Source organism: Macaca mulatta, chromosome 20 (assembly GCF_049350105.2).
Source record: "Macaca mulatta isolate MMU2019108-1 chromosome 20, T2T-MMU8v2.0, whole genome shotgun sequence".
Classification (NCBI taxonomy): domain Eukaryota; kingdom Metazoa; phylum Chordata; class Mammalia; order Primates; family Cercopithecidae; genus Macaca; species Macaca mulatta.
The window spans coordinates 81168089-81193126 of NC_133425.1; the positions used below are offsets into that span (position 1 = coordinate 81168089).

General features: G+C 50.2%; 2 protein-coding genes, 1 long non-coding RNA gene and 1 pseudogene across 21 annotated transcripts in view; 2 read left to right on the forward strand and 2 right to left on the reverse strand.

Moving 5' to 3' along the window:
• Window positions 1-22140, reverse strand: part of EMC8 (ER membrane protein complex subunit 8) — a 29633-nt gene extending 7493 nt beyond the window's left edge. For 7 of the 9 annotated variants that reach the window (XR_013410812.1, XR_013410813.1, XR_013410810.1 and 4 more), the window contains exons 1-5: window positions 21662-22140; window positions 11144-11220; window positions 2790-2859; window positions 1955-2049; window positions 1216-1442 (exon numbers count right to left, since the gene is read on the reverse strand). Coding sequence is in view for 2 of the 9 variants with exons in the window: in NM_001265927.1 (NP_001252856.1) it covers window positions 1283-1442; window positions 1955-2049; window positions 2790-2859; window positions 11144-11220; window positions 21662-21892 (633 nt within the window). In the remaining 7 variants the exon portion in view is untranslated. 9 annotated transcript variants of the gene reach the window in all.
• Window positions 1-25038, forward strand: part of COX4I1 (cytochrome c oxidase subunit 4I1) — a 240267-nt gene that overhangs the window by 209652 nt on the left and 5577 nt on the right. For 2 of the 11 annotated variants that reach the window (XM_077983363.1, XM_077983362.1), the window contains exons 1-2: window positions 22210-22348; window positions 23822-23895. Coding sequence is in view for 6 of the 11 variants with exons in the window: in XM_077983354.1 (XP_077839480.1) it covers window positions 22237-22348 (112 nt within the window). In the remaining 5 variants the exon portion in view is untranslated. 11 annotated transcript variants of the gene reach the window in all.
• LOC114674536 (U1 spliceosomal RNA) lies at window positions 3343-3475 on the reverse strand (annotated as a pseudogene).
• Window positions 12977-18115, forward strand: LOC144338290 (uncharacterized). Its single transcript, XR_013412288.1, has 3 exons — window positions 12977-13022; window positions 17303-17470; window positions 17511-18115. It is a non-coding gene; the product is annotated as an uncharacterized LOC144338290 (long non-coding RNA).

The window sequence follows — 25038 nt, forward strand, 5'->3', positions numbered from 1 at the left end:
AACGCTGGAGGTGATTCTTCTCCCTTTATGAAACAAACCCAAGCCCATTCGCAACAAGATCTCGCTCCAGCTGTGATGTATTGGCATCTGAGGGCAGGGGAGAGAAGGGGGCTGCACAGGCACCTCGCTCTTTCCTGTGCCCCCCATGTGAGAGAACGCCAGCTTAAAAAATCAAGAGTAAGAGGTATTTGAAGAAAGGGGAAGAGAGAATTTGGTGGATCCAATAAAGCACATTTATTGTAGCGATGTCTGAACTTTTTTCCTATGTGTTAAGAGAAAATAGTGACTGCTGTATCACAAACCCTTTCAGTAGGTCACACTGATTGTTACAAATTCCTCCATGGAGTCGAAGAAAAGACAGTAGGAAAGGTACTGCTCTCTGAACTTTGTACAAAATAATTCATATAAAACGGAAAAAAGGTAAAGGTACCACAAAGCTTCCCTCTCAGTTTCCTAAGGTTTGGTTAGAAAACTTGACCAAATGTTGTAAGTATAAAAAGTACAGACGTCACTCTGTACAACTCGGGAAGTCTAAGTCTTGTTTTCCTAATACAAAAGAAATGATCATTTCCCTTTCCTGGCCCTGCAGGCATGTGAGCTTTCTGGGTGGCGGAAGAGTACCACCCTGAGCTCCTGTTACCAGCGATGTTTGCTTTTGCCCCTAAGGAGAAAGGCTTCTGTGGCATCAGTGGTGTCACTCCCACTGTGCAGAGCTGCAGCGCCTCTGTGAGCCGACACCACGTGGAACAGTGCTGTTCACAGCCCAGCCTGACGACAGAAACACCCACACAGAGCTTCTCAAACAGCTCAGCACCGGCACTCCACGTGCCTACCCTGATCCCAGGACACCTGGACATCAAAATTCAAACAGGATAAAAACTCACAAACACATTCAATGGAGTATAAGATGTGGGCTTTTTTTTTTTAAAAAAAGATAGTTCAAAAGCCTTAAAAAGTATTCTCTCCAGATTATAAAAGGTTAGTTAAAACTGTTTAATAGGAACAATCTTGCACAAGCAGAAAGAGCTTTGATTTGGAGGATTATAGCAACATACAACTGAGAGAGTCCACAGGGACAGTCAGACGGGATGTCTGCACCTCTTCTAGAGACTCTGTTAAAAACACGACCGACTGAACATTCTGCCCCCTTTCAAGGCACATGCCACTTCTTAAAACGGTCAGCTTTCCACACAGGCTACAAGATATTTTATTTACATTTAAAAATAGGTTTTCTTCTTCAACGTAGTGGAAAGGCCTGGAGCCCAGTCATGGCGGTGCCTGCCTAGCACAGGTGCAGGACAGCTTTATTGATCTCTGGGTTTGTCCAGTCATTCCGAATGTCATCCAGGTGGTTATCGAAATCCACAAGCGTCTCGTAGGACCGGCTGTCCAGGAGTGAGGCTGAGATCCTCTGTGCCTCCGGCCAGTCTTCACAGTAGTCACTACGGGTCAAACATGAAGAAGTCAGCATCTAACAGTGAAAATGGGCGGCTTGTAACAGCATCAAGAGAGAAGGCCAGCCATATGCACAGTGGTATGAGGAGAGATGGCGCAGAGTACTCAGAAACATGGGCATTTCAAACGCATGAAGACGTACACAGCATAGAAAACATGGTTAATACGTGGAAGGGACTCCCTTCACATGGAATTTTGAGAAAGTTGGTGGCAGATGACTGAAGCTTTCTGAGTGGCCACAGATACACCAAAGCAAAGGCCTGGGAAGAAGAGTGTTTGTGCCCTAGGGCCTGGGGTGGGAAGACCTGTGAATACCACTGAGGTTCCCTCCACCGCCTGGAAGCGCTGGAGCACTGGGGCCTACAGGAGCTGGGGAATATGCTTGGTACCATGCCTCTGGAGAAAACACTAACTGAAAACACAGGCTGGGCGAGAGCGGCTCTCGCGTGGCCAGGCGCTGACAAAGCCCTGCCTGCGCGGCGGCATAGGGCGCACTCACTGGTGTGGGTCTCTGCACCGCCATCTGTTCTCATGGTGCTCGTACACGTGGATCGTAGGCGCTACGCAGTCCATCGTAAACTTGGTGTTGTCTACCTGAGCACAAGGCAAAGGACATGAGAGTGAACAGAATGCTAGCCAAACAGCAGCGACAGGCGCCTCCTCGGGGCTCTCCCTGCAGCAGTGCCCATGCTGGCTGGGGCAGAGACTCTTCCCACAGAGCCGGTATGCAGAGTGGCACGAGCGTCTGGCCCGAGGAAAACTGTTGTGTTAGGCAGGAAAATGTCAAGTCCTTCACTGTTTTTTCACAAAAGCGAAGCTTCCAAATATAACTTCTTCCCTCATCCTAGGATTCTGTCTGAATCAAGGCTGTTCAGCAAGGCCCTCGATGTCATCTGCTCACATACAAGTGCCTTCTTTCCCTACGCCCCTAGAGGCTGTGCTGGCTGTTCTAATTCTGTGCTTCTCGCACTTGGCATGTTCAGATCAGAATCACCTAGAAGGTGTCTGAACATGAACTGCTGGGCCCCACCCCCCACATTTCTGATTCAGTGGGATCTGGGGTGGGTGCCTGGGAATTCGCATTTCTAACAAGTTCCCAGGTGCTGCTGCTGGCAGGGGACCCCACTCCCACTTGTGTAGTGATGTGGGAGCACATAAGCCACGGTTTGGGATTCAACTGGTCTGCAGCTGGGAGAAAACTGCAAGAGGCGGCAATGGTCTCAAGCAGATAAATGAATGAAGGGGTTAGCGGAAAGGAAACCGCCGCAGAGCAAGCTCCATGTTGGTGAGGGGAGGTGCAAGGGCCTCCCGCATGCTGTACAGAAGCGACTTACCATGATGAGTGCAGTGTCGCTGAAGCCCTCGGCGATTCTGGAGGCCACCTTCTCTGCAACCTGGTTTGGACTGTCAAAGAAATAGTCAGGCTACCACATTCTAGTCAATGCCATCCAACACTGTTTACAAAAGGCACAGTCAACACCACCAAGACTTAACAAGCAATGACAGAAAGACTGGCGTAGTCAACAGGCTGCACGTGCTAGCTTCACCGGTTTACTTATTTAATTTTTTGGTAGAGACAGGGTCTTGCTCTGTTGCCCAAGCTGGAGTGCAGTGATGTAATCATAGCTCAATGTAACCTCAAATTCAAGCAACTCCACCACCTCTGCCTCCTGAGTAGCTGGGACTATAGGCACAGGCCACCACACCCAGTTACTTAGTTACTTTTTAGTGTTTTTTTTTTTTTTTTTTTTTTTGTAGAGACGACGTCTTGCTATGTTGCCCAGGCTGGTCTTGAACTCCTGGCCTCAAGCAATCTTACTGCCTTGGCCTCCCAAAGTGCTTACAGGCATGGGCCACTGTGCCCAGCCTACTTATTTATTTATATTGCTGGGGAGAGTATGAGGGCAGTTCCCCACATATGAAGAAATCGCAGGGTCAGCACATCCGGAGTGCAACGGACGAACCTTGCCCTGGGAAAACCACCTTTGTGATCTTGGTGTTTCCCCTGCCAGGTAAATATGTTTTGCCCATTTAAAGTGGCTCTTGGTGATGACAGCCCCACTGTGATGGGTGTGGCCAGCAAGGACGGGGAACACTGTTAGGTAACAGGGTGCATCATGCAAAGCAGGTCCTTGCCTCACTCCAACCAGAAAGCCCTGGTGATGGGATCTTGAGAGGCATCTCCTAACGGAAGGCTCCCAAGAACCTAGTGGAGAGTAGCGTGAAGCAGGCAGATAAAGTCTACTGCAGGGCACCTGCCAGCCCCTGGGCCAAACCCCAAGTCTCCCGGGCTGGCCTTCTCCATCTGCACGCTAGCAAAGCAACCTGTCCACTGCAACAAGTAAGAGCAACCTCAGGGCAGCTGGTGGTCCATCACCCTTTGAGAAATTCCTCAGCCTTTCCACATCTTCTCCATGCTCATGAGCCTTCACTGCTGGCTCTGGCCCTGCCGCCATCCAACCCTGATAAATGCTACCTTTCTACCTTAAGTTAATAGAACTAATCACAGAGCAGCTCCTACACCATTCCTGCTCCATGTCTCCAAACACAAAGTTACTCTTCTAGCCTATGTCGGGAAGGGGCCTTCTCCTCAGGGGCCTTATTTATATTCTTTCTGTGCCCGAGCCCCAGTTCTGCCTTCAAATCTGTGTAAGACTTTATTTTCAGGGAAAAACAAAAGCATTGAACTGGTTCTCTCTAGCTGCTGTCCAGCCTCCCTCTTCCCTTCCACGCCTGTTTCTTCAACTTCTTTAACAAGCCGCTAGTCTTGCGCCATGTCCTCACCACAGCTCTGTGCAATCTGCCATCTACCCCATTCCCTTGCAGAGCAGCACCTGGAAGTCTCCTGACCACTGCCTGATGGCCCCAAGACTGCTACCCCCTCAAAAGCCTCCCTGCGGGAACCCACCACACTCAAGCAGGCCAGCCCATTTCCAGCCTCTCCAACCTGAGGCCACCTTTTCCTTTGCTCTTTCCCACCCTGCAGGTCACAGGTCCTTTCTCTGCCCTCCCTTCCTGCATTCTCCCTGCCATTTATTTCCTTCAGGCAGGGGCTTCTAAAACTGCTTCCTAACTGGTCTCATAATTTCTAGGCTCGCTTGCTCTCTTTTTTAAAGAGATAGGGTCGGATGGGTGCAGTGGCTCATGCCTGTAATCCCAGCACTTTTGGAGGCTGAGGCAGGTGGATTACCTGAGGTCAGGAGTTTGAGACCAGCCTGGCCAACATGGTGAAACCCCGTCTCTACTAAAAATACAAAAATTAGCTGGGTGTGGTGGTGCACGTCTGTAGTCCCAGCTACTTGGTAGGCTGAGGCAGGAGAATCGCTTGAACCCAGGAGGTGGGGGTTGCAGCGAGCCAAGGTCATGCCACTGCACTCCAACCTGTGCGTGTCAAAAAAAAAAAAAAAAAGAGAGAGAGAGACAGTCTCGCTTCGTTGCCCAGGCTGGAGCATGGAGGTTATTCACAGGTGCGATCATGGCCATCAACTCCTGGTCTCAATCAATCCTCCCTGCTCAGCCTCACAAGCAGCTGGGACCACAGGCATGCGCTATGAAGCTCAGCTTAGGCTCTTCTTCTCTGATGTAACCTGAAGTTTCTCCTGAACTAAATTTTCCTAAAACAGAACTCCCATCGCATCCCCTGGTGCTCACGGCCCCACAGACTACTGCTCACCACTGCCTGCAAGATGAAGGCTACCATTCTCAGGCTGGCAGAGGCAGGCCTTCGTCTGAGCTGAGCTACCATGCTCAGCCACAGGGGCAATGCTGTGTCTTCCATGTCAGGAAATCTGCCTACATGTCATCTCCCTCACATGCCCATCTTTTCACTGACACTGTCCCCTGTCTGGCCCTCCACACCAAGCCCTCCTTACTGAATTGCTTCCCCTCTTTCAGGGCACAGAAGACATGCCACCCTCGCCACAAAGCCCTGCTAAACCGCCCTGGACGAGGCCCCCTGCTCTGTTGGAGCTCTGAGGATTTATTTCTAAGAGGCTCTAACACAGAGTCCATGGCACGTGCTGCTTTCCTTCTGTGCATCTTATCTGCCCCGCACAATCAAGAGTTTCAGCTTTTTGTGGCAGGGACCAAGCCATCCATCTTTCTTTCTTTTTTTTTTTTTGAGGCGGAGTCTAGCTCTGTTGCCCAGGCCAGAGTGCAGTGGCACGATCTCGGCTCACTGCAAGCTCTGCCTTCTGGGTTCACGCCATTCTCCTGCCTCAGCCTCCCAAGGAGTTGGGACTACAGGCGCTCACCACCACGCCCAGCTAATTTTTTGTATTTTTAGTAGAGACAGGGTTTCACCGTGTTAGCCAGGATGGTCGCGATCTCCTAACCTCGTGATCCACCCACCTCGGCCTCCCAAAGTGCTGGGATTACAGGCGTGAGCCACCGCGCCCGGCCCCATCTTTCTTTTAACAGTCATAAAAATACATGGATTATTGTGAGTTATTTAACAAAGCACACAATATACAATTACAATCCTTTCCTTGTGATTAGGCTAAAAAAAATTAATGTTTTAAAAAATTATTTTATATGATTATTCTATTTTCATTTTCAAAATTGACAAAGTGATGTACTGATTATAGGGCTGCAGTGTTAAGAAAAATATGACTTAAAAATGTGGCTGTGGGCCGGGCGCGGTGGCTCAAGCCTGTAATCCCAGCACTTTGGGAGGCCGAGACGGGCGGATCACGAGGTCAGGAGATCGAGACCATCCTGGCTAACACGGTGAAACACCGTCTCTACTAAAAAATACAAAAAAAAAACCAGCCAGGCAAGGTGGCGGGCGCCTGTAGTCCCAGCTACTCGGGAGGCTGAGGCAGGAGAATGGTCTAAACCCGGGAGGCGGAGCTTGCAGTGAGCTGAGATCCGGCCACTGCACCCCAGCCTGGGCGACAGAGCAAGACTCTGTCTCAAAAACAAAAAAACAAAAAAACAAAAATGTGACTGTGTTAAGAAAAATATGACTTAAGAGGGAAAGTGAGATTTTCCAGGTAGAAGTCAATCGTACTGAAGAAAGCAGCGTGACAGCTGCTCCTAGCACAGAGGGAAGGCAGTGCTTCACTGCACCAACCAGGACTCAGTGGGTGCCAGGTCCCTACAGCACTGATGGCAAATGGTGAGGAGCGAGTACAGAGCCCTCAGGAGGCCTGCCCGTGTACCCACCTCTGCCTGCTCCTGCATTTGCTGAGGAACTTGGAAAGCAAAAGGCAGGGCCACTTGCCATGAAGAGCTTGCAAAGCCCTTATCCTTGTACTTAACACTGATCATGCTGGTCAGGGATTTTTATTGGGAAGAGGATAAAGAAACCTCATTAAAAAGAAAAACTACCATTTTAGATGCTCAAGAATTCTAAGCATATATCTTTCTGTTCACCGATTTTTAGATGGGGTCTTGTTCCGTTGCCCAGACTGGAGTACAGTGGCGAGATCATGGCTCACCGCAGCCTCAACTGCCCAGGCTCAAGTCATCTTCCCACCCCACCCTCCCTCGTAGCTGGGACCACAGGCATAGGCCACCATGTCCAGCTAATTTTTGTATTTTTTTGTAGAGATGAGGTCTTGCTATGTTGCCCAGACTGGTCTTGAACTCCTGGCTCAAGTGACCCTCCCGCCTTGGCCTCTGAAAGTGCTGGGATTACAGGTGTGATCCACCATGCCTGGCCTAAAATTTATTATTTTAAAAGAAGTTTAAAACTTTGTGGCTGGGCGCGGTGGCTCACGCCTGTAATCCCAGCACTTTGGGAGGCTGAGGCGGGCGGATCACAAGGTCAGGAGATGGAGATCATCCTGGATAACACAGTGAAACCCCGTCTCCACTAAAAAATACAAAAAAATTAGCCAACCGTGGTGGTGGGCGCCTGTAGTCCCAGCTACTTCGGAGGCTGAGGCAGGAGAATGGTGTGAACCAGGGGACGGATCTTACAGTGAACTGAGATCGCACCACTGCACTCCAGCCTGGGTGACAGAGCAAGCCTCCACCTCAAAAATAAAATAAAATAAAATAAAATAAAAATTGTAGTTGGCCAGGTGTGGTGGCTCATGCCTGTAACCCCAGCACTTTGGGAGGCTGAGGCGGGTGGCTCACTTGAGGTCAGGAGTTCGAGACCAGCCTAGCCAACATGGTGAAAGCCCGTCTCTATTAAAAATACAAAAACTAGCCAGGCGTGGTGGCAGGTGCCTGTAATTCCAGCTACTCGGGAGGCTGAGACAGGCGAATAGTTTGAACCCAGGAGGCGGAGGTTGCAGTGAGGTAAGATCATGCCACTGCACTCCAGCCTGGGTGACAGAGTGAGGCTCTGTCTGCTCCCCACCCACCCCCCAAAAAATCTGTAGTTAATGAACTGTCAAAAGTATCGGAAAGAGCTGCCAACTTTGCATTTCTCTGTCTTAGGCACTGAATCTCCAATACTGATCCACTTCATCCTGAATGAAGACTGCCCCGCTGTGGTTCCTGCTGTCAGGAACTCCTTGTTCCTAGAAAGACACAGCTGCCAACCAAAACTGCAGGCATCCTGAAGGCAGACTCCTCTGCTCACCCTCCCAACAGCACCACGTTGGACCAGCGTGTAGGTGCCATCTTATGCTGTGTATCTAAAAGCTTCTTCCTGAGTGTCTGCCTCAGGCCAGGGCTCTCTGCCAGGCACTGAAACCTGCCCATATCAAATGCTAACTATGAAGCAAAACACTGGTCAACAACAAATCATATAATAAAACTTGATAGAATGACCTAAGGTTTAGGAAATTCATAAAAGTTATAAACACTACATTAGACAAATAATAGAAAAAGTCATCGCAGCACTAGTAACAGCACCAGCCACTACTGTAAACCAAGCACAAGGCCAAACACGCTGCGCTATTTCATTCTGTCCTCATGACTACTCTCTGAGGCACGAACTCAGCTCCATTTTACAGATAGGGCCACGGAGGCCCAAGGAGGCGCATCAGTAAGTCACCTAGAATTTGAATCCAGGTCTACTTAGCTCCAATTCATGCTGCAAGACACTGTGAATCAGGCAATATTTCTAGAATAAGAGTAAATTTTCAGCTAGGTCTGGCTGAAGAGAGGGGAAGGTTTTCCAGGCAAAAGCAAAACCATACTTAAGTCAGAAGTTGGCAAGATCCTAGCTCCTAAGCTCCCAAGCCATGTGGCCTCTGAGAAGCCACCTTCTCTGGCTGGAGTTTCTTCACTTGTGCATTGCTGTGAGGATGAAATAAAATGACTCTAACAGAGCCCAAGGATAGGACAGCATTAACTACCTGAGGTTTCCTCCTCAAACAACTGGGCACACGGGGGGGTGGATTCCCTATTCCAGGGTTGCAGACCCCTACCTAAGGTTTATCCTCTCTACACATCTGACAAATGGCTGCTCGGGATGCATTTAAAAGTCTATTAATGAAGGACTGCAAACCTCCTAGAGGATGCAGAAGGACGTGGACTAGGTGAGGACAGGGACGACATTCTAGAAGGTATGGAGAGCAGGAAAACTGTGTCTGAGTAGGATAATTCCAGGTTGGGCTGTAATGAGGTCAGCACAGAGGTAAGAACATAAGGGCTGTGAGCCAGATGAGGTGTGTGCAGAGAGGAGGACAGGACAGCCTGCACGGGTCCACGTGGGGTGACCACATCAGACACGGATTTGCGCGTGAGGGGTTAAGGAAAGGGAGGCCCCTGCACTCATTTGACAACCTGATGCCATTCCCACTTGCCCAGTCTCCTCTCCCTTCTGCAGGGACAGCCGCGGGAGACACTGCTTGGTCCAGGAACACATTCCTGCCAAGGGTGCTCCCCACTGCTTGCAAGGTGAAGTTCAAAATGCTTCTGAGCACGGAGGAGCCCTTAGGTGTGGCCCAACCTACCTGTGCAGCCTTACTTCCTAGCATCTCCCTCCATGTGGGCACGGCCCCAGCCACTGCCACGTGTTCACCTGTGTCTTCTATCCCCCAACCAGGAATGCTGACCTCCTGGTCTCTACATCTGCACTTGACAAGGCCCTGCCCACTCTCGAGGGCCTGGTTTACAGGACATCGTGCCCTGTGGCTTCTGGGATCATTCTACCAGGTCTAAGTCTCCCGGGCCCTGCCGCCAAGCCCCCTGCAGGGGCCACTGTCCTGCACTGCAGCCTGCGTTTGCACTGTCCTTCATGTTTAACTCAGCCACAGGAGGGCAAGGGCCAGAGGACTGCGCTTTCCCCAGCCCACACCTAGTGTTTCATGTAACAAAGACTAAGATGGATGTGGCCCTGTGGGTAGGCTCTCGCTCAGTGAAGGACAGGAGACACGGAGTCATCAACAAAGGGTGGCAGGTAATATCAAACAGAGGACATCCCAGTGAGAGTCAGAAGAGATGTGCTGAAGCCGGACAGGCCAGTGCTGCTCATGGGCTCAGAGGAAGCAGCAGAAGAGCCAGCGTGCATGAGGCTTCCATGCGCTCCCAACCGCCCCAGCAGACGCTTCAGTGGACTGACTTTGAGCGCCGCATCTCCTAAGACATCTGCCTCCCTCAGGATCCAGTGCGTGGACCCAGCCCTCCAAAAGGGTAAGATAATTATGTTTCTAAATTTGGGTTTCTTTTATGATACCATGTTTCTCATGAGAAACACTGGTGCCTCATCAGTGATAGCAATGCGGTCACCAGCTTACAGTATTATTTCCAAAGTGCTCGAGCTCACCTTCTTATCTGTGCTGAGCAAGCGGACCCAATGGCAGGGCCTTTCACTGCACCCCCATCTCCCTGGACACTGGAGGGTCGGCTCTATCCGACAACATGAGGAAGCCACGTCAGGGCAGCATGACGCATGCCCCTGTTATATACTGTGTGGACTTTCCAGCTGCCCGTCTGGCTTCTGGCTGTGTTAAGCCAAAGGAAAATGAAAGAGGGACATCAGGTACTGACTGCTCTGGGCCACCCCTCCCCAGATGGGAGGCCATGTCAGGCTGGCTGTGGCCACCTGCCTAAGGGCACTGCTCTTCTCAAGGTGGACTTCTTTACCCAGCACCTTCCTCCCCACCCTCTGGACTGTTGTTGCCAGTCTTGGTTACTGCACGACCCCCTGTGCGTTCTCTTATGTACGGCCCATGACTTGTGAACAGCCTGCTTATTAAGCCCTTCTCAGACGATCCCAACCCGAGCGTGTCCTCTGTTTTTCTGTTGGGACCAAGATGACACAGACATACAGAAAAATTCTCAGCTTTGTTATTAGTGAGAGCCCCAGTGGGGGAAGGATCCGGATAAAAGGAAGAAAGAACCAGCATAAATGGGGCAGCAAATACCACATTTTCATCAGAGTACTGACCCCAAACCTACAGGCTGGTCTATTTGCTGGCAAATAGAGCAGCATTCCTTCCCAGTGCTCTGCCCACCACCACCCCTAGTCTGGGAAGAGGAAGCAAGGCAGAGCTGAGCAGGGACAGAAACCGGAACCCCGACTGTCGCTTTCATTGTATGAATTCCCTTCATGCAAAATAAAGAAGACACAGAACAGAATCCCAAAGTTAATAGAAATGTTTGGAATTTCTGTTGTTTGGAATTATCCACACCACAGTTTGCCTCAGATACTATAAATAAGCACAGAGGGAAGGGGCATGGGTCTCACAGGTTTCGTATCTGGTCGAAAAGCACACGAGAGATAGGCTCTGCCTGTCATGTGCTCACTTCCTCGCCTACAGACGGTTCCGCATCCACGTACCTGGCATCCTTCACTCGCTCATTAGCTTGATAATAACCAGCAATCACGTAGCTATGATCTTTGCACCATGAATCAATCTGAAAGAGGAACAAAAATTGGGAAAAGATGAATGATTTTCCCTTAAATATCAAGTCGCAAAAACCACAGATCTCACTCCCACATGCTGGGACAAGACATGACAGGATCTTAATCCTCATACCCTGCTCCCCACAAGAAAGGCTACGACTCAGGAAAACATGGTCAGGAAGGGCAGGACTTTGACCGTAAGGAATGACCGCTTGCCTCAGTCCCACTGAGAGGACCCTTTGTCCACAGGTTTGGTACAGCGCTGCAGAGAGTCGGAAGGAAAATAATCTTTATCCACCTTCTCTTATAAAGAACCGGGGCTTTAGAAATCCTTAAAATGATTTAAATCATTATCCTTCAGAGTTAAGGAAACAAAGCTTAGAGAGGTTCTAAGTTTGCGCAACCAGGTAGGAACAGAGCCAGAAGGGGAATCTCAGTCTCTTTCAAAACAAGTCGTTTAGGCCAAGTGCAGTGGCTCACGCCTGTAATACCAGCACCTTGGGACGCTGAGGTGGGCAGATCACCTGAGGTCAAGAGTTCGAGACAATATGGAGAAACCCCCATCTCTACTAAAAATAAAAAAATTAGCTGGGCATGGTGGTGGGTGCTTGTAATCCCAGCTACTTGGGAGGCTGAGGCAGGAGAATCACCCGAACCCCAGAGTGGGAGGTTGCAGTGAGCCAAGATCATGCCACTGCACTCCAGCCTGGGCAACAAGAGCGAAACTCTGTCTCCAAAAAAAAAAAAAAAAAAGGTCTTTTCATACTTGATCTCAGCATTCTAAGCATCACATCGTGAAATACCCCGCAGCTGGGGTGGAGGGTAAAGAGGTCCCAAGTTAGGAAGGGGCATGTGCACATGTCCTTAGCTCTCTATGGTGTGCTTTGAAATGGGAGCATGGTGGCAGGCCTTTGGTGTTTTTGGGTTTCTTTTATGGTACCATGTTTCTCATCAGATGCAGCTTCCTGCAGGTCTAAGGCCATTATTCAAAACAACAAAAGGTCATCCTGTTTTGGCATAATGGAATTCGAATACACTGTAATAAAGTCTATTCTCAGTCTGCACAAGAGGAAACAAAATTGGTACTTCATTTTTTTGTAGGGAATAAACTGGTTAAAAATGCATGTGTGTGTTTTTTAAACACAATCCTATTGCTCTTTTTCCTGAATTCTGGTTTGGGCCTCTGAGTCTCCTTCATGATCAAAAGCAGACAAGACAGTTACAGTCCAAGGGTCCCTGGCTCGCACAGGATTAGGATATTTCTGCCTCCTAAGAGTTCACGAATTACCATATTGGGTCAAAACCAGGGCTCAGTGAACCAACTAGACATTCTGGTCATCCACCCAAAAGATCAGGATTACGTCCCTAAAATATCTATAATGGTGCTATCATTGTGACTTTGCTGAAAACAACTCCAAAACAACTCACATTTTCACCTCTTAATGGAATAGATTCCGGAAGCTTTCTATTGCTGCTTAGAACAAACATCTCTATGTACCATCACAGGGCCTTGCTCTAAATTTGGTCAAGCTCCTTGATGAGCTGATCCTTGAGCACCGTGCTCCCAGCCTCCATGTGCCATCATGGGCTGCCTCCTGAGTGTGTTCTCCCCTGAGGTGACCCATGTCTCTGCCCCCCACCCGGGTGTCCCTATCCCGGCTCTCCAGTGTAGCCTGCCCTTATTTTCATAGTCAGATTGGCCACTGTCTTAGTTTCCTATTGCCCTTGTGACAAGTTACACACAGTTAGTGGCTTAAAAACAACACCTTTTTCTTTTTTTTGAGACAGTCTCACTCTGGCTGTCCAGGCTGGAGTGCAGTGGTGAGATCACAGTTCAACTGCAGCCTGAACTCCTGGGCTCAAGTGATCCTCCCACCTCAGCCTCCTGAGTAGCTGGGACTACAGGTGTGCGCCACCCCGTCCAGCTAATTTTTTTTTTTTTTGAGACGGAGTCTTGCTCTGTTGCCCAGGCTGGAGTGCAGTGGCCCAATCTCAGCTCATTGCAAGCTCCGCCCCCCGGGTTTACGTCATTCTCCTGCCTCAGCCTCCCGAGTAGCTGGGACTACAGGCGCCCGCCACCTTGCCCGGCTAGTTTTTTGTATTTTTTTTTTAGTAGAGACGGGGTTTCACTGGGTTAGCCAGAATGGTCTCGATCTCCTGACCTCGTGATCCACCCGTCTCGGCCTCCCAAAGTGCTGAGATTACAGGCGCAAGCCACGATGCCCTTTTTTTTTTTTTTTTTAAGGAAACTAATAAATTTTATTGAAGGCTTTTTCACCATCCATAGAGATTACTGTATGATTGTTTTTCTTAGAATTTTTAATGTGTATATTTTCAGATTGTCTAACTTGGAATTCCCTAATTTCTTCCATTTCCTAAACAAACTGTACTTGATTAAAGTGTATGTCTTATTTTTTAATCTTTATTTAAGTTCTGGGATACATGTATAGAATATACAGGTTTGTTACATAGGAATCCATGTGCCACTGTGGTTTGCTGCACCTACCAATCTGTCACCTAGGTTTTAAGCCCCGCATGCATTAGCTATTTGTCCTGATGCTCTCCCTCCCCTCGCTCTCCTGCTTTGACAGGCACTGGTGTGTGTTGTTCCCCTCCCTGTGTCTGTGTGTTCTCATTGTTCAACTCCCACTTATGACAACATTCCAGCCTGAAATCATGGTGACGAAGCCAATGAGCAAGCAAGTCATCTGAGTTGAGGATGATGCCAGCCAGAATTTTTATCTTACTGGTCAGAAGTCTATAATGGGTCAGCAGAGCTGTGCTTCTTCAGGATGCTCTAGGGGAGAATCCTTTTCCTTGTCTTTTCCAGCACCTAGAGGCTGCCTGCATTCCTTGGCTCATGGCCACCTCACTCTGACCTCTGCTTCCATCATCCATCTCTTCCTTTCTCTCTGACCTTCCTGCCTCCCTTTGACAAAGGCCTTTGTGATTACATGAGGCACACCCAGGTAATCCAGGATAATCTCTCCAACCTCAAGTCCTTAATCACATCTGCAAAATCCGTTTTGCTACGTAAGGCCTGGGGATTAGGACGTGGACATATTTGGGGGGTTATTACTCAGCTGACCACACCATACAACATTTTCTAGGAAAAGCATAGGATGTATTTTTTATTTAGCTACAGGCAACTGCCCGAAGACACCCAGCAGCAGTCTCAGTTGGCTCCTCCATTTCTTTCCGGGGCTGAAGCCACCTGGTCAGGACTCGTAGCCGAGTGAACACATATGGTATCACCTTGTACCCGCTCTCAGAGCACAGAAAGCACCTGGTACAAAAGATGATTCCTATGACAAACACCATGTATATCTCAACTTACATTTTGCCTGCTGAGGGAATTCCTGTAAGAAAACTCCAAGGGCCCAACCAAATTCCAGCAGAAAAATGTCATGACCTGGAACTTCCAGTAGACTGCTTTGAAGAGGTTGCCCTTAAAGTGAATCAGGTCACAAAAGCTCTGGCCTGGCTTTAGAATTTAGAACTTTTGGCCAGGCGCGGTGGCTCAAGCCTGTAATCCCAGCACTTTGGGAGGCCGAGACGGGCGGATCACGAGGTCAGGAGATCGAGACCACCCGGCTAACGCGGTGAAATCCCGTCTCTACTAAAAATTACAAAAAACTAGCCAGGCGAGGTGGCGGGCACCTGTAGTCCCAGCTACTCGCGAGGCTGAGGCAGGAGAATGGCGTGAACCCGGGAGGCGGAGCTTGCAGTGAGCTGAGATTCGGCCACTGCACTCCAGCCTGGGCAACAGAGCAAGACTCTGTCTCAAAAAAAAAAAAAAAAAAAGAATTTAGAACTTTTGAATGACACACACAAGAATAACCAAGTTAGCTGTATGGATGGCTATGAGGGGCACACACAGCCTGTTCACCAACTGAGGAATGGAGAACTCAAAGGGAGGAACGGAGACTCCGCCACGCCTCAGCACTCACAGTGGCAGGGCGGACGAGTTCTAATAAGAAGGGCAGTTTCCTCTGACAGGCCGGAATCTGAAACTAGGCATCAGGTGAGAGCGCCCTGGAGTAGAGTGGGCTAGGGGAAGGGGATGGGGCGTACTGGTGGTGTGGGTGTGGGTGTGGCAGCCAGGTCTCCAGTGGCTGCAGGATCCTGCCCTCAGCCCAAATGGCTCCTGCTTGAAAAGCTGTGGTGGATCTAAGTGGCAGCTACAGTCCAGGCAACTAGCTTCCTCCGAAGCGAGGCAAGACAAGGCAGGGCTGAGAAGCCACCCAACCTCTGTTCCCAACGAATCCATTTCCACGTCCCTGCTTCGCGGTATGACACCCCATACCCTGATGTGCATCTTGTGAAAAATCAAGATGAGAATAAAAGTTCAGGAGAAAACTCTGTGGAGACTGTTGTCAATGTAGTCAAACTGACTCTGAATACAGACACCTTCCACATCCTGCACTTACTCATGCAATTTCATTTACTTTTGGGGAGACAGGACATTTTCACCCCAGCACGAGTCTACTTACCACCCCTTTTTGGCTCAATGCCCTTTTTGGCTGCCTCTGTTCCAGACATGGAAGACAACTATGAAAAGGGCTGGGGCCACCCCATTCATTCCCAACTAGACTCTGCACAGAGGCAGTAGCTCCTCGCAGCAGCCTTGCAAACATCTGCACCGGCCCCCCACGCCCCTTGTGTACAAGGGACTGTACAATAACCATATAGAAGGCGAGGAAGGGACCGCAACTTGCCATTTACCAACAAGCTGAGGGTAACCGGCTGAGCCTTCCTATCTGTAGCAAAAAGTAGGCCTTCGAGTTCAGAAGTAGAGGAACTGTTATTTTCACTGAGAAGGAAAGCTTCCTCCAGTTGGCTGCCGATTTTTCTATGGAATGAGAAGGAGCGGGAACCATGAAGGAAGAGCTTGGGAAGTCAATGGGACCGAGACGGAGGGTGAAGTTCAGGGGGAAGAACTCAAAGGGGGAACCACAGCAGCCCTCTCCCCATTCTCAAGGCGGCATGTGAATGTTCTGGAGATGAACAAAGGGCAGGAGGGAGGAGGGGCATGGGAGAGTTCCAGGGCAGCTGCTGTGTAGAGGAGCAGAGGGCAGGCCCACATGGAGGCCACAGCAAGAATTCTAGCCTGAAATCATGGTGACGAGGCCAGTGAGCAAGCAAGTCATCTGAGTAGAACGTAACGGAAAGCTGCTCCACCGCACTAGAAATCAACGAGGGGAAAAGGGCAAAAAGGGATTAGAGAAACAGGTTCAAGCTAATTTTCCTACTAACATTTTATGGGTTTCTGCTATTAGAAATAATTCCTTCACTACCTACGTCAAAGGGTTATAAGGATAAATAAGTTAATAGGCGTAAGTACTTAAAAAAATAAAAAGCATGCACAAATGCAAGGATTTTTTTTAATGGAAAATAACGAAAAGCCTTTCAAAGGAATCTAATGTTGCCCTTTGATGGACGGTCTATGGTCTTTCTCCCTTATCAAAAACAATTCCAACAGGAAGCTCTCTGCATAGAACAGAGCCATGAGAATAAGGCCTCATTTACACAGCTGCATGGATTTAGATGGTTTGTTAAAACCGCATCTTCTATGGCTGATAACCTCATAAACTACGGCTCTAAACACTGAGAGTTTTCATTGCCTTCAGGTTAGAAAGTCACTAAGTCAAAAGGGGAATAATAAAAATAGCTTAACTGAAGTACAAAATTCGTGGATGGACTCCAGCTGCAAATTTTCCTCTGTAACTTTCCTCTGAAAGTTATTTCATGGACACTGGATTGCTGTCTTTTTCATATTTGTCAACTGCTGAGGGAATGAGTTTTCGTGAATGAGAAAATTCTCGTTAGGGCCGGAGATGGTGGCTCACGTCTGTAATCCTAGCACTTTGCGGGGGTGAGGCAAGCAGATTGCTTGAGCTCAGGAGATAGAGATCAGCCTGGGTGACACGGTGAAACCGTCCCTACTAAAATAAAAAGGAATTAGCCGGGAGGGCAGTGTGCGCTGGTAGTCCCAGCTACTCCGCAGGCTGAGGCAGGAGCATTGCTTGAACCTGGGAGGCGGAGGTTGCAGTGAGCCGAGATCACTCCGCTGCACTCCAGCCTGGGCGACAGAGTGAGACTCCATCTCGGAAGAGTCAGTACAAATAACTACTGCTTAGCAAAACTTACTGCTTGTTTTCACTGCTGAAGAGTAGTTACTGCAGGGAGTCTAGTGTGGCCCTAACTTGCTGGATGGGGACTCATGTGGTGGGCGGAGGTGCTGGAGGCTGGATGTCTACAGTGCGGAGTTTAGGAACAAGGTGCGGAGTTTAGGAACAAGGTGCGGAGTTTAGGAACAAGGTGCGGGAGCAAGGTCAGAGCGGGCCCCTGCGGTGCCCGGTGCCCTCTCACGCTCAGTCAAGGTCCCCTCTGGGCATCTTCCCTCACTGGTAAGTGGTTTGGGAGGCAGCCCTGCTCCCCGGGGAAAATTCATGTACAGGTGACTTGAATGCAGTTGTTTACAGTTCCTGGGTTTAACTCTGTCAAGTACTGCATTCATATCCCATAGTCGGAACAGAAGTGTTCAACTCTGTCAAGGTTACTTAAGAATGAGAAGAATAAGCGGTATCTGACATTCCAAGTGAGGTTCAAGTTTGTCTTCAAGAAGCTCCTAGAAGTTTCTGACAGGATTTTACATGGCTAGCAGCCACACCTTCTTCTCCCACCCCTGGACTGGTCCTTATTTGCTCTGTGACTCCTCCTCCACTCAACCCATAAAAGCCAGAGTGTCCCCACACCACGTTCCTGGGGTGTGATGAGAGATACTGGTTTTCCTGCCCGTTCCTGGCTCCTCATGGCCCTGGTTAGTCTTGTTAGAATGCCAGGTGTGTGAGCCTCAGGGGTGCTAGGACCCCACCTTCTCCTGCCCTCCTTCCACTCCATTGCTCCCCTCTCAGTCTTGCTGACGGTGGGTCTTAAGACCCTCCAGGAGAGGGTCCCCCCCTAGCCCCAGGGGGAAGGAATGCTGATGTCATGAAGCTCCCATAAAAACCCAAGAGGGCGGGGAGCTTCCTTGCCCCTTCCCCATACCTCGCCCTACGTGTCTCTTCATCTGTATCCTTTGCAGCGTCCTGTATAATAAACCGATAAACATAAGGGTTTCCCTGAGCTCTGTGAGTTGCTCCAGCAAATTAATCAAATCCAAACAGAAGGCCAAGGAAATCCCACCTTGAAGCTGGTGGGTCAGAAGTTCCAGAGCCCGGACTTGCTGCTGAGCCCTCAACCTGTGGGCTCTGACACTATCTCCAGGTAGGTAGTGTCAGAACAGAATGCGGGGACACCTAGCTGGTGCCCGCTGCTTGGTGTGTGGGAAAGTCTTCTTCTGTGTTGACTGTTGGCAGTGAGAGCAGAGGAAACATGAAGTTGGAGAGCTTCTCCCTACGCAGTCCCCAAGCGCTATGACCTGCTCTCATGGCTTCAGAAGTCATTGGCACACCGCTGGTTCTCAATCTACATCTCTGGTCTCTGAACCCAGACCCATTCTTCACCTTTCAACCTAGGACTTCTTCATTTGAACATCTCAAACTTAACATACCCCAATCAGAAGTAATCATCCCCTCCCAGACCTGTTTCTCTGCCTCTTCCCTCAACAAATGGCACCACCGCACCATTGTCCCAGCGCACAAGCTAGAAACCTAGGTATCACCCTCACTTCTTTTTCCCCTAGGTCCAGGCACGATTAGTCACCAAGACCTGTGGATTCTCCCGCTTGCCCTTTCTTCTGTCCCCTTCTCCATACCCAAGCTGCACTCAGTTCTGCCACTTCCCTGCCTCTAGTCTTGGGTGTAGGGTGTACTCCTGTCTCCAGCATCCTCTCTGCTAAAGGCTGGGGCCATCACTTGAAGGCACAGATCTGATCATGCAACTCTCCTCCAGTGGCTTCCATCTGTCCTCAGGATGGTGCCCAAATGCCTCTGCATGATCTACAAGGTCACTACAAAGCAACCTGTCCACCACTCAACTCTCTCTGCCCACCGCCCCTTTACACTCCATCCTATTGCTCTCTCCAAACTCCCCTACCCGCTCTCCTCTTCCGCCAACTATTTTCTCCTGCTCTTCGCACATGCTGGTACCTTGAATACTCTCCCTCCATCCCCCATCTCCTGAGGGTCAAGGGCTGGCCCACTACTTGCATGACCCTTTCTCTGGGCAACCTGACTGCCCTGATTGCCCAAGCCTAGGCTGGCTGACTTCTCTCAAATCCCTTGCTGCTTTTTTACTAAGTTCCGCCTGTGAGGTTCAGGTACTGTGCCTGTTGGCTTGCTGCACCTTCAAGTGCTAAGCAGGTGCTGTGTTTCACCCACAGCCATATCCCTCCTCAGCACAGGCCTGGCGCAAAGCAGACACTCAAAAACATTTATTAGAAAAGTGAATAATCCTGCATAAATGCTACTGATGAATCTAGCTCCCTGCAAGTCAATGCATTTCACAGATCCAATAATTCTCTTGATAACAGAACAATTAAGATGGTTAGAAAGGCTGGGCGCAGTGGCTCATGCCTGGAATCCCAGCACTTTGGGATGTGGAGGCGGACGTATTACCTGAGGTAAGGAGTTCAAGACCAGCCTGGTCAACATGGTGAAACACCATCTCTACTAAAAATACAAAAATTACCTGGGTGTGGTGGTGGGTGCCTGTATTCCCAGCTACCCGGGAGGCTGAGGCAGGAGAATCACCTGAACCCGAGAGGTGGAGGTTGCAGTGAGCCGAGATCATGCCACTGCACTCCAGGCTGAGTGACAAGAGCGAAACTCCATCTCAAAAAAGCAAAAAGATGGTTGGAAAGACCTGGATTAAAACATACACACACACACCCCCCAGTGGTGTTTCAGTACTGACAGCACATTTCTTCAAGAGCTAAAATACTTGGTTTTATAAATATCACCTAAGTATTATAATCATCTGAATCCTACCCGGAAATGATATGAAGTTTAACTTCAACAGCACTCAAAGATGTGCCCAGTAACCTTACGCCAGGACTGTTTGCCCAAAGATACTTCTTGCTTGCCCACAACTGACTTGGGTGTCATAATTAGGTAAGTTATGAAATGGCAGATTATGAAATGGTTTCGTTTTACTTGGTGGCGGGGACACAGATAAAGAAATTCTATTTACACCTTCTCAAGCTTAGCTACTTCTTACATGAATTAGCTACTATTTTTTGGCATCACAGTATATTTTTAAATGAAAAACAAACAGCATCTCAGTTCAAGTATGTAGGTCTGAGGCTACAGTTTACTTTTCCTTCAGGTTTTAACAACTCGATAGAATTTATAGATGGTCTTTTTCCCTTCATTCATCACAGTAACTGAAAAGCTACTGTCTAAAATTCAATTACCAACTAGTCTACCTGCATGCTACATCTTTTTCCCACTGTACTTCAACAAAGCTGTCACTGCAAACAAAAACATAAAAGCGTGTTGGACAGATCGTCTGCTCTGCTGTTTAATTTCACAGAAATTCTTTTTTTTTTCTTTGAGACGGAGTCTTGCTCTGTTGCCCAGGCTGGAGTGCAGTGGCAGGATCTCGGCTCACTGCAACCTCTGCCTCCTGGGTTCAAGCGATTCTATGGCCTCAGCCTCCCGAGTAGCTGGGATTACAGGTGCCCACCACCACGCCCGGCTAATTTTTGTATTTTTAGTAGAGACGGGGTTTCACCATGTTGGTCAGAATGGTGTCAAACTCCCGACCTCAGGTGATCCGCCTGCTTCGGCCTCCCGAAGTGTTGGGATTACAGGCGTGAGCCACCGCGCCCGGCCCCATATAAATTCTCTAGCTTTTAAAAGCCATGGAAGCATTCTAGGTAAGTTGTTAACCACTAACGGGAACAAATTCTCCTTACACAAGGTCAGGCACATTCAAGGGGAGCGAGGCCTGACATGCATCACGGGAAGACACAGCTCTGATCTGGCAACTCTACCTTTCTAAAAGCGTCCGAGCTCCGGGGTGCCCGAGTACCGACAGCCAAAGAACCACAGCATTTACACTTTGCCAGATAAGGAATCGGCTCTGTGAAGGTGCGAAGAACCAAATGCTAGCGATTAATGTCCCAACAACGTGAAAACTTCCTGCAACTCGAAATCCTCAATGGAAACTCTTGTCGAATCCTTGTCGAAACCAAATTAACGATGACTTGTTTCTACAAAGGCTACTGATTTCAGGAAACTAACGTATAACTCGTCGCCTTAAAGCGCCTCTAAAAGCATCCACGACGGTTAAAGTCGCTGCTACTACGAGACGCTATTTATTCAGCGCCAAGACCCAAGCGCCATCGTGGATCACCCCATTCCTGGCCACGGCGACCCTAGGGAGCGGGTCCTAGGAGCCTGCTGGAGGGCGACCGCTGAGCCAGCTGAACCAGCTGCCTCTCTGCTGACTGAGGGGAGGCCAGGCTGCCTGCAAGGGCGGGGAAGGGGCCCTTTCCGCGCTTACCAGGGTGAGGGCCACCTCCAGCATGGGGGCGAGGGCCAGGGTGCCGTGGAAGAGGGGGATGCAGTCCACGAAGAGGGTGTGGTGGGCGCCCGGGCCGCCCAGGGGGAGGTGCTCCTTACGCGGCTTCTGCTTCTCGGCCACCAGGAGCCCGTTGACGGCGCAGTGCGGGTACTTGGCGCCGTGCAGCACCATCTTGCAGTAGGCCTGGGTGGTCAGCTTCACCCCGGGCATGCTGACCCGGGAGGGCCCCGAGGCCCCTGGGCGCGCGGCTGAGGCCTGGACCCGCTGCCCGGCCGCGCGGCGCCTCAGCCGAGAAGCGGGACGAGCCGGCGGTGATTGATGGCACGGCCGCGGGCTGGTGAGGGGCCCCTCAGGCCCGGCCCCGTTCGTGCCTCGGCTCCTCGAAAAGCGATTCGCGCCTCTGGGAAGCCGCAGCCCCAGACCCCACTCGCGCTTCTCGCCCGGCGCCGCCGGAAAGCGGTCTCCCCAACGCCTGCCGGAAAGCAGCCCGGCCCGGCATTTTACGACGTTCTCAGCGCTACCCTTTTCCGCTCCACGGTGACCTCTGCGCGGCCGGGTGCAGGCGGAGTCTTCCTCGATCCCGTGGTGCTGCGCGGCGCGGCCTTGCTCTCTTCCGGTCGCGAGACACCGGGCGTAGAGGGCGGTCGCGGCGGGCAGTGGCGGCAGGTGAGGCAGGAGGTGGCCGGTGCGGGGCCGCAAGGCCGGGCCGTGTCGGGGGGCCGGGAGCCGTCGAGTCTGCACGCCCGCAACGTGGCCGCCCGGCTTCCGCAGGAAACACTGAATGGGCCTCGGAGCCAGGTGACATTGAGGCCGGCCCGCGGGGACTCCGGCCTCCATGGCTGCAGGCTCGGAGGGCGGTCCCGAAGCGCCCGGTCCGTCTTCGCCAGTCGCGCGGCGGCTGCGGGCCGGCCTCGGGCAATGACCTTGGGAGCGCCCGCTGGCCGAGGGCGCAGGCTGTGGGGAGACGGGCCCGCGCTCTGTACCTGCATCCTCCGCCCTTGCTCCTTCAAAGGTCCCTGCAACCCCTCCCGGGTTTTGCGGGGCTCCCGGGCGGCGCTCGGCTTCCTAGCCTGGAGGGCGCCAGTTGTTTCCAGTTGTTTGCTCACGCATGGGCTAGGCCCAAGGAGAGAAGTTAGACGCGGGCGTTCAGCCCTGACGTCATGCTTGTTTATTCTGCCCCGAGGAGGGTATTTTCCCACATCACCCTCACCATTCCTGCGAAGGGTCGATTTAAAGGGGGCGGTGTAGGGTAGATGGACCTGAATCGAGGAGGACCGGGGTGAGGCGGGGGTCTACCAGGTTTTCCGCTCTCCTCAGGGATTGGAAATTGACCGGGGCTGTGTTGGCAGCCTTCTCCAATTTCCCCTTCTAGTCTGTGTATATGCGGTATTAGGTTTTAAGCAAATACTCAGTTGAATGTGATCGTGCCACCATCCCTGTGAGCTGTTACCTCCCCCCACCGCCCCCTGAAGAATGGAGCCTGTAACGGCAGCACAGTGCTTTAATGATCTCTAACTTTCTCACTGTCGCTTTGTTAACATTTTTTCTTCTTGCCTTTTTTTGTTTGTTTGAGACGAAGTCTTGCTCTCGTTGCCCAGGCTGGGATGCAGTGGCGCGATCTCGGCTCACTGTAATTTCTACCTCCCGGGTTCAAGCGATTCTCCTACCTCAGCCTCCCAAGTAGCTGGCATTACAGGCGTCCACTACCATGCTTGGCTAATTTTTGTATTTTTAGTAGAGACGGGATTTCACCATGTTGGCCAGGTTGGTCTCGAACCCCTGACCTCAGGTGATCCGCCCTCCTCGGCCTCCCAAAGTGCTGGGATTACCAGCGTGAGCCACTGCGCCTGGCCTTTCCTTGTTTTTTTAAAAAGACCAATGTTCTGTTAATTACCTGAAGCTCGTATACATTATGGCAGTTGATTTATAATGAAGCTCCTTAAAAGCATGCGAACTACTAAGAAAAACCTCATCCTAGGTTATTTTGTGAATTCAAAGACAGTAATAAAGAATGGATCATTTGCGTTGGGGAGAAGCAACTAAAAGAATTTAATTCCAGAATGCTCTGGGGCAAAAAGAAGACTCATTCCTTGCTGTTTGCCCTTATTCATAGAGAAGGTGTACATTTTTATCTTTCAGAATGTTGGCTACCAGGGTATTTAGCCTAGTTGGCAAGCGAGCAATTTCCACCTCTGTGTGTGTACGAGCACATGGTAAGTGTGACTTTTCTTTCTTTTGAATAGGCTGAGCTAATTTCATTTTGCTCCTGCTGTGTATAAGGCCTTGTGCTGGAGTTTTAAAGACCTTAGTTTGGCTCTTGAGGGTCTTTAGGGGAGATACAAATATTCTCACAGGGCCCGGTTTTAGATTAAGAAGTGTTTAGGAATCAAATTGAATCTTTTCTGGATCTTTGGTGATACCGATATTTCCCCCCTTACCCTTCCCTTCCTTTCCCCTTTTTTAAGCTTCAAGATCTACCCCTTTCAAAAGATCTTCTGCACCAAAACTAACCTTAATGACCTCCCTCCCCACCTTGCCCCCACAACTCCCAACCATTTGCATCACGTCTGTTTACATTATAGAGACAATGGAAACGAAGGAGCCTGGACTTCATAGCCTGAGCTGGGTTTTCATCTCATTTCTGTCAAGGACTAGCTACTGAAGCTTAGGAATCTCTTTGCTCACCTGAAGTGTATGGACAGAGCTTAGTTCTGTGTCTGGCATACAGCACATTTAGTTTTACATGTATCTGGCATCTGTCTACTTTATACCAGACACTGTTAGACACCGAGAAGAAAAAGAAGACGAAATACACACTCTTTCCAGGAGGCTGTTTGCAATCTGAAGAGGGACAGATGGATGAAGACAGTGTTTTATTAAGAGATGGCTCCTGGGTAGAAACATTTAGCCCAATGTGGGGTTCAGGGAAGGCTTTGGAAGAAACTCTCCATGTAGACTCTGTAGAGTGTGCACCCTGCCTGGTTAGAGCTGGTCCTGCCTGCCTTTCTGATCTCATTACTGACTATTGTGCTCGAAAACCAAAAACCACCATCAGAACCACCCCTCCCCACTTGCTCACTGCCCCAGCCCCCTGGCCTTACTCCATTCCTCCCGTAGAGCGCTGAGTTGAGGATGGCCACTTCTGTCTAATCATTCACCCTCAATACAAATGTGCTTTTAGAACGGCCTCTCCTGACCACCCTTTGTCAGGAAGCTCCCTGTCACTTCACCTTGCTGTGCTTTTCCTTATAACACTGGATGCCTCATGAATGCATGTCTATGTGAGTATCGCTGTCTCAGCCTGTTAGAGTGTAAGCCTTTTGAGGCCGGGGACCCTGCCTATCTTACTCATTGCC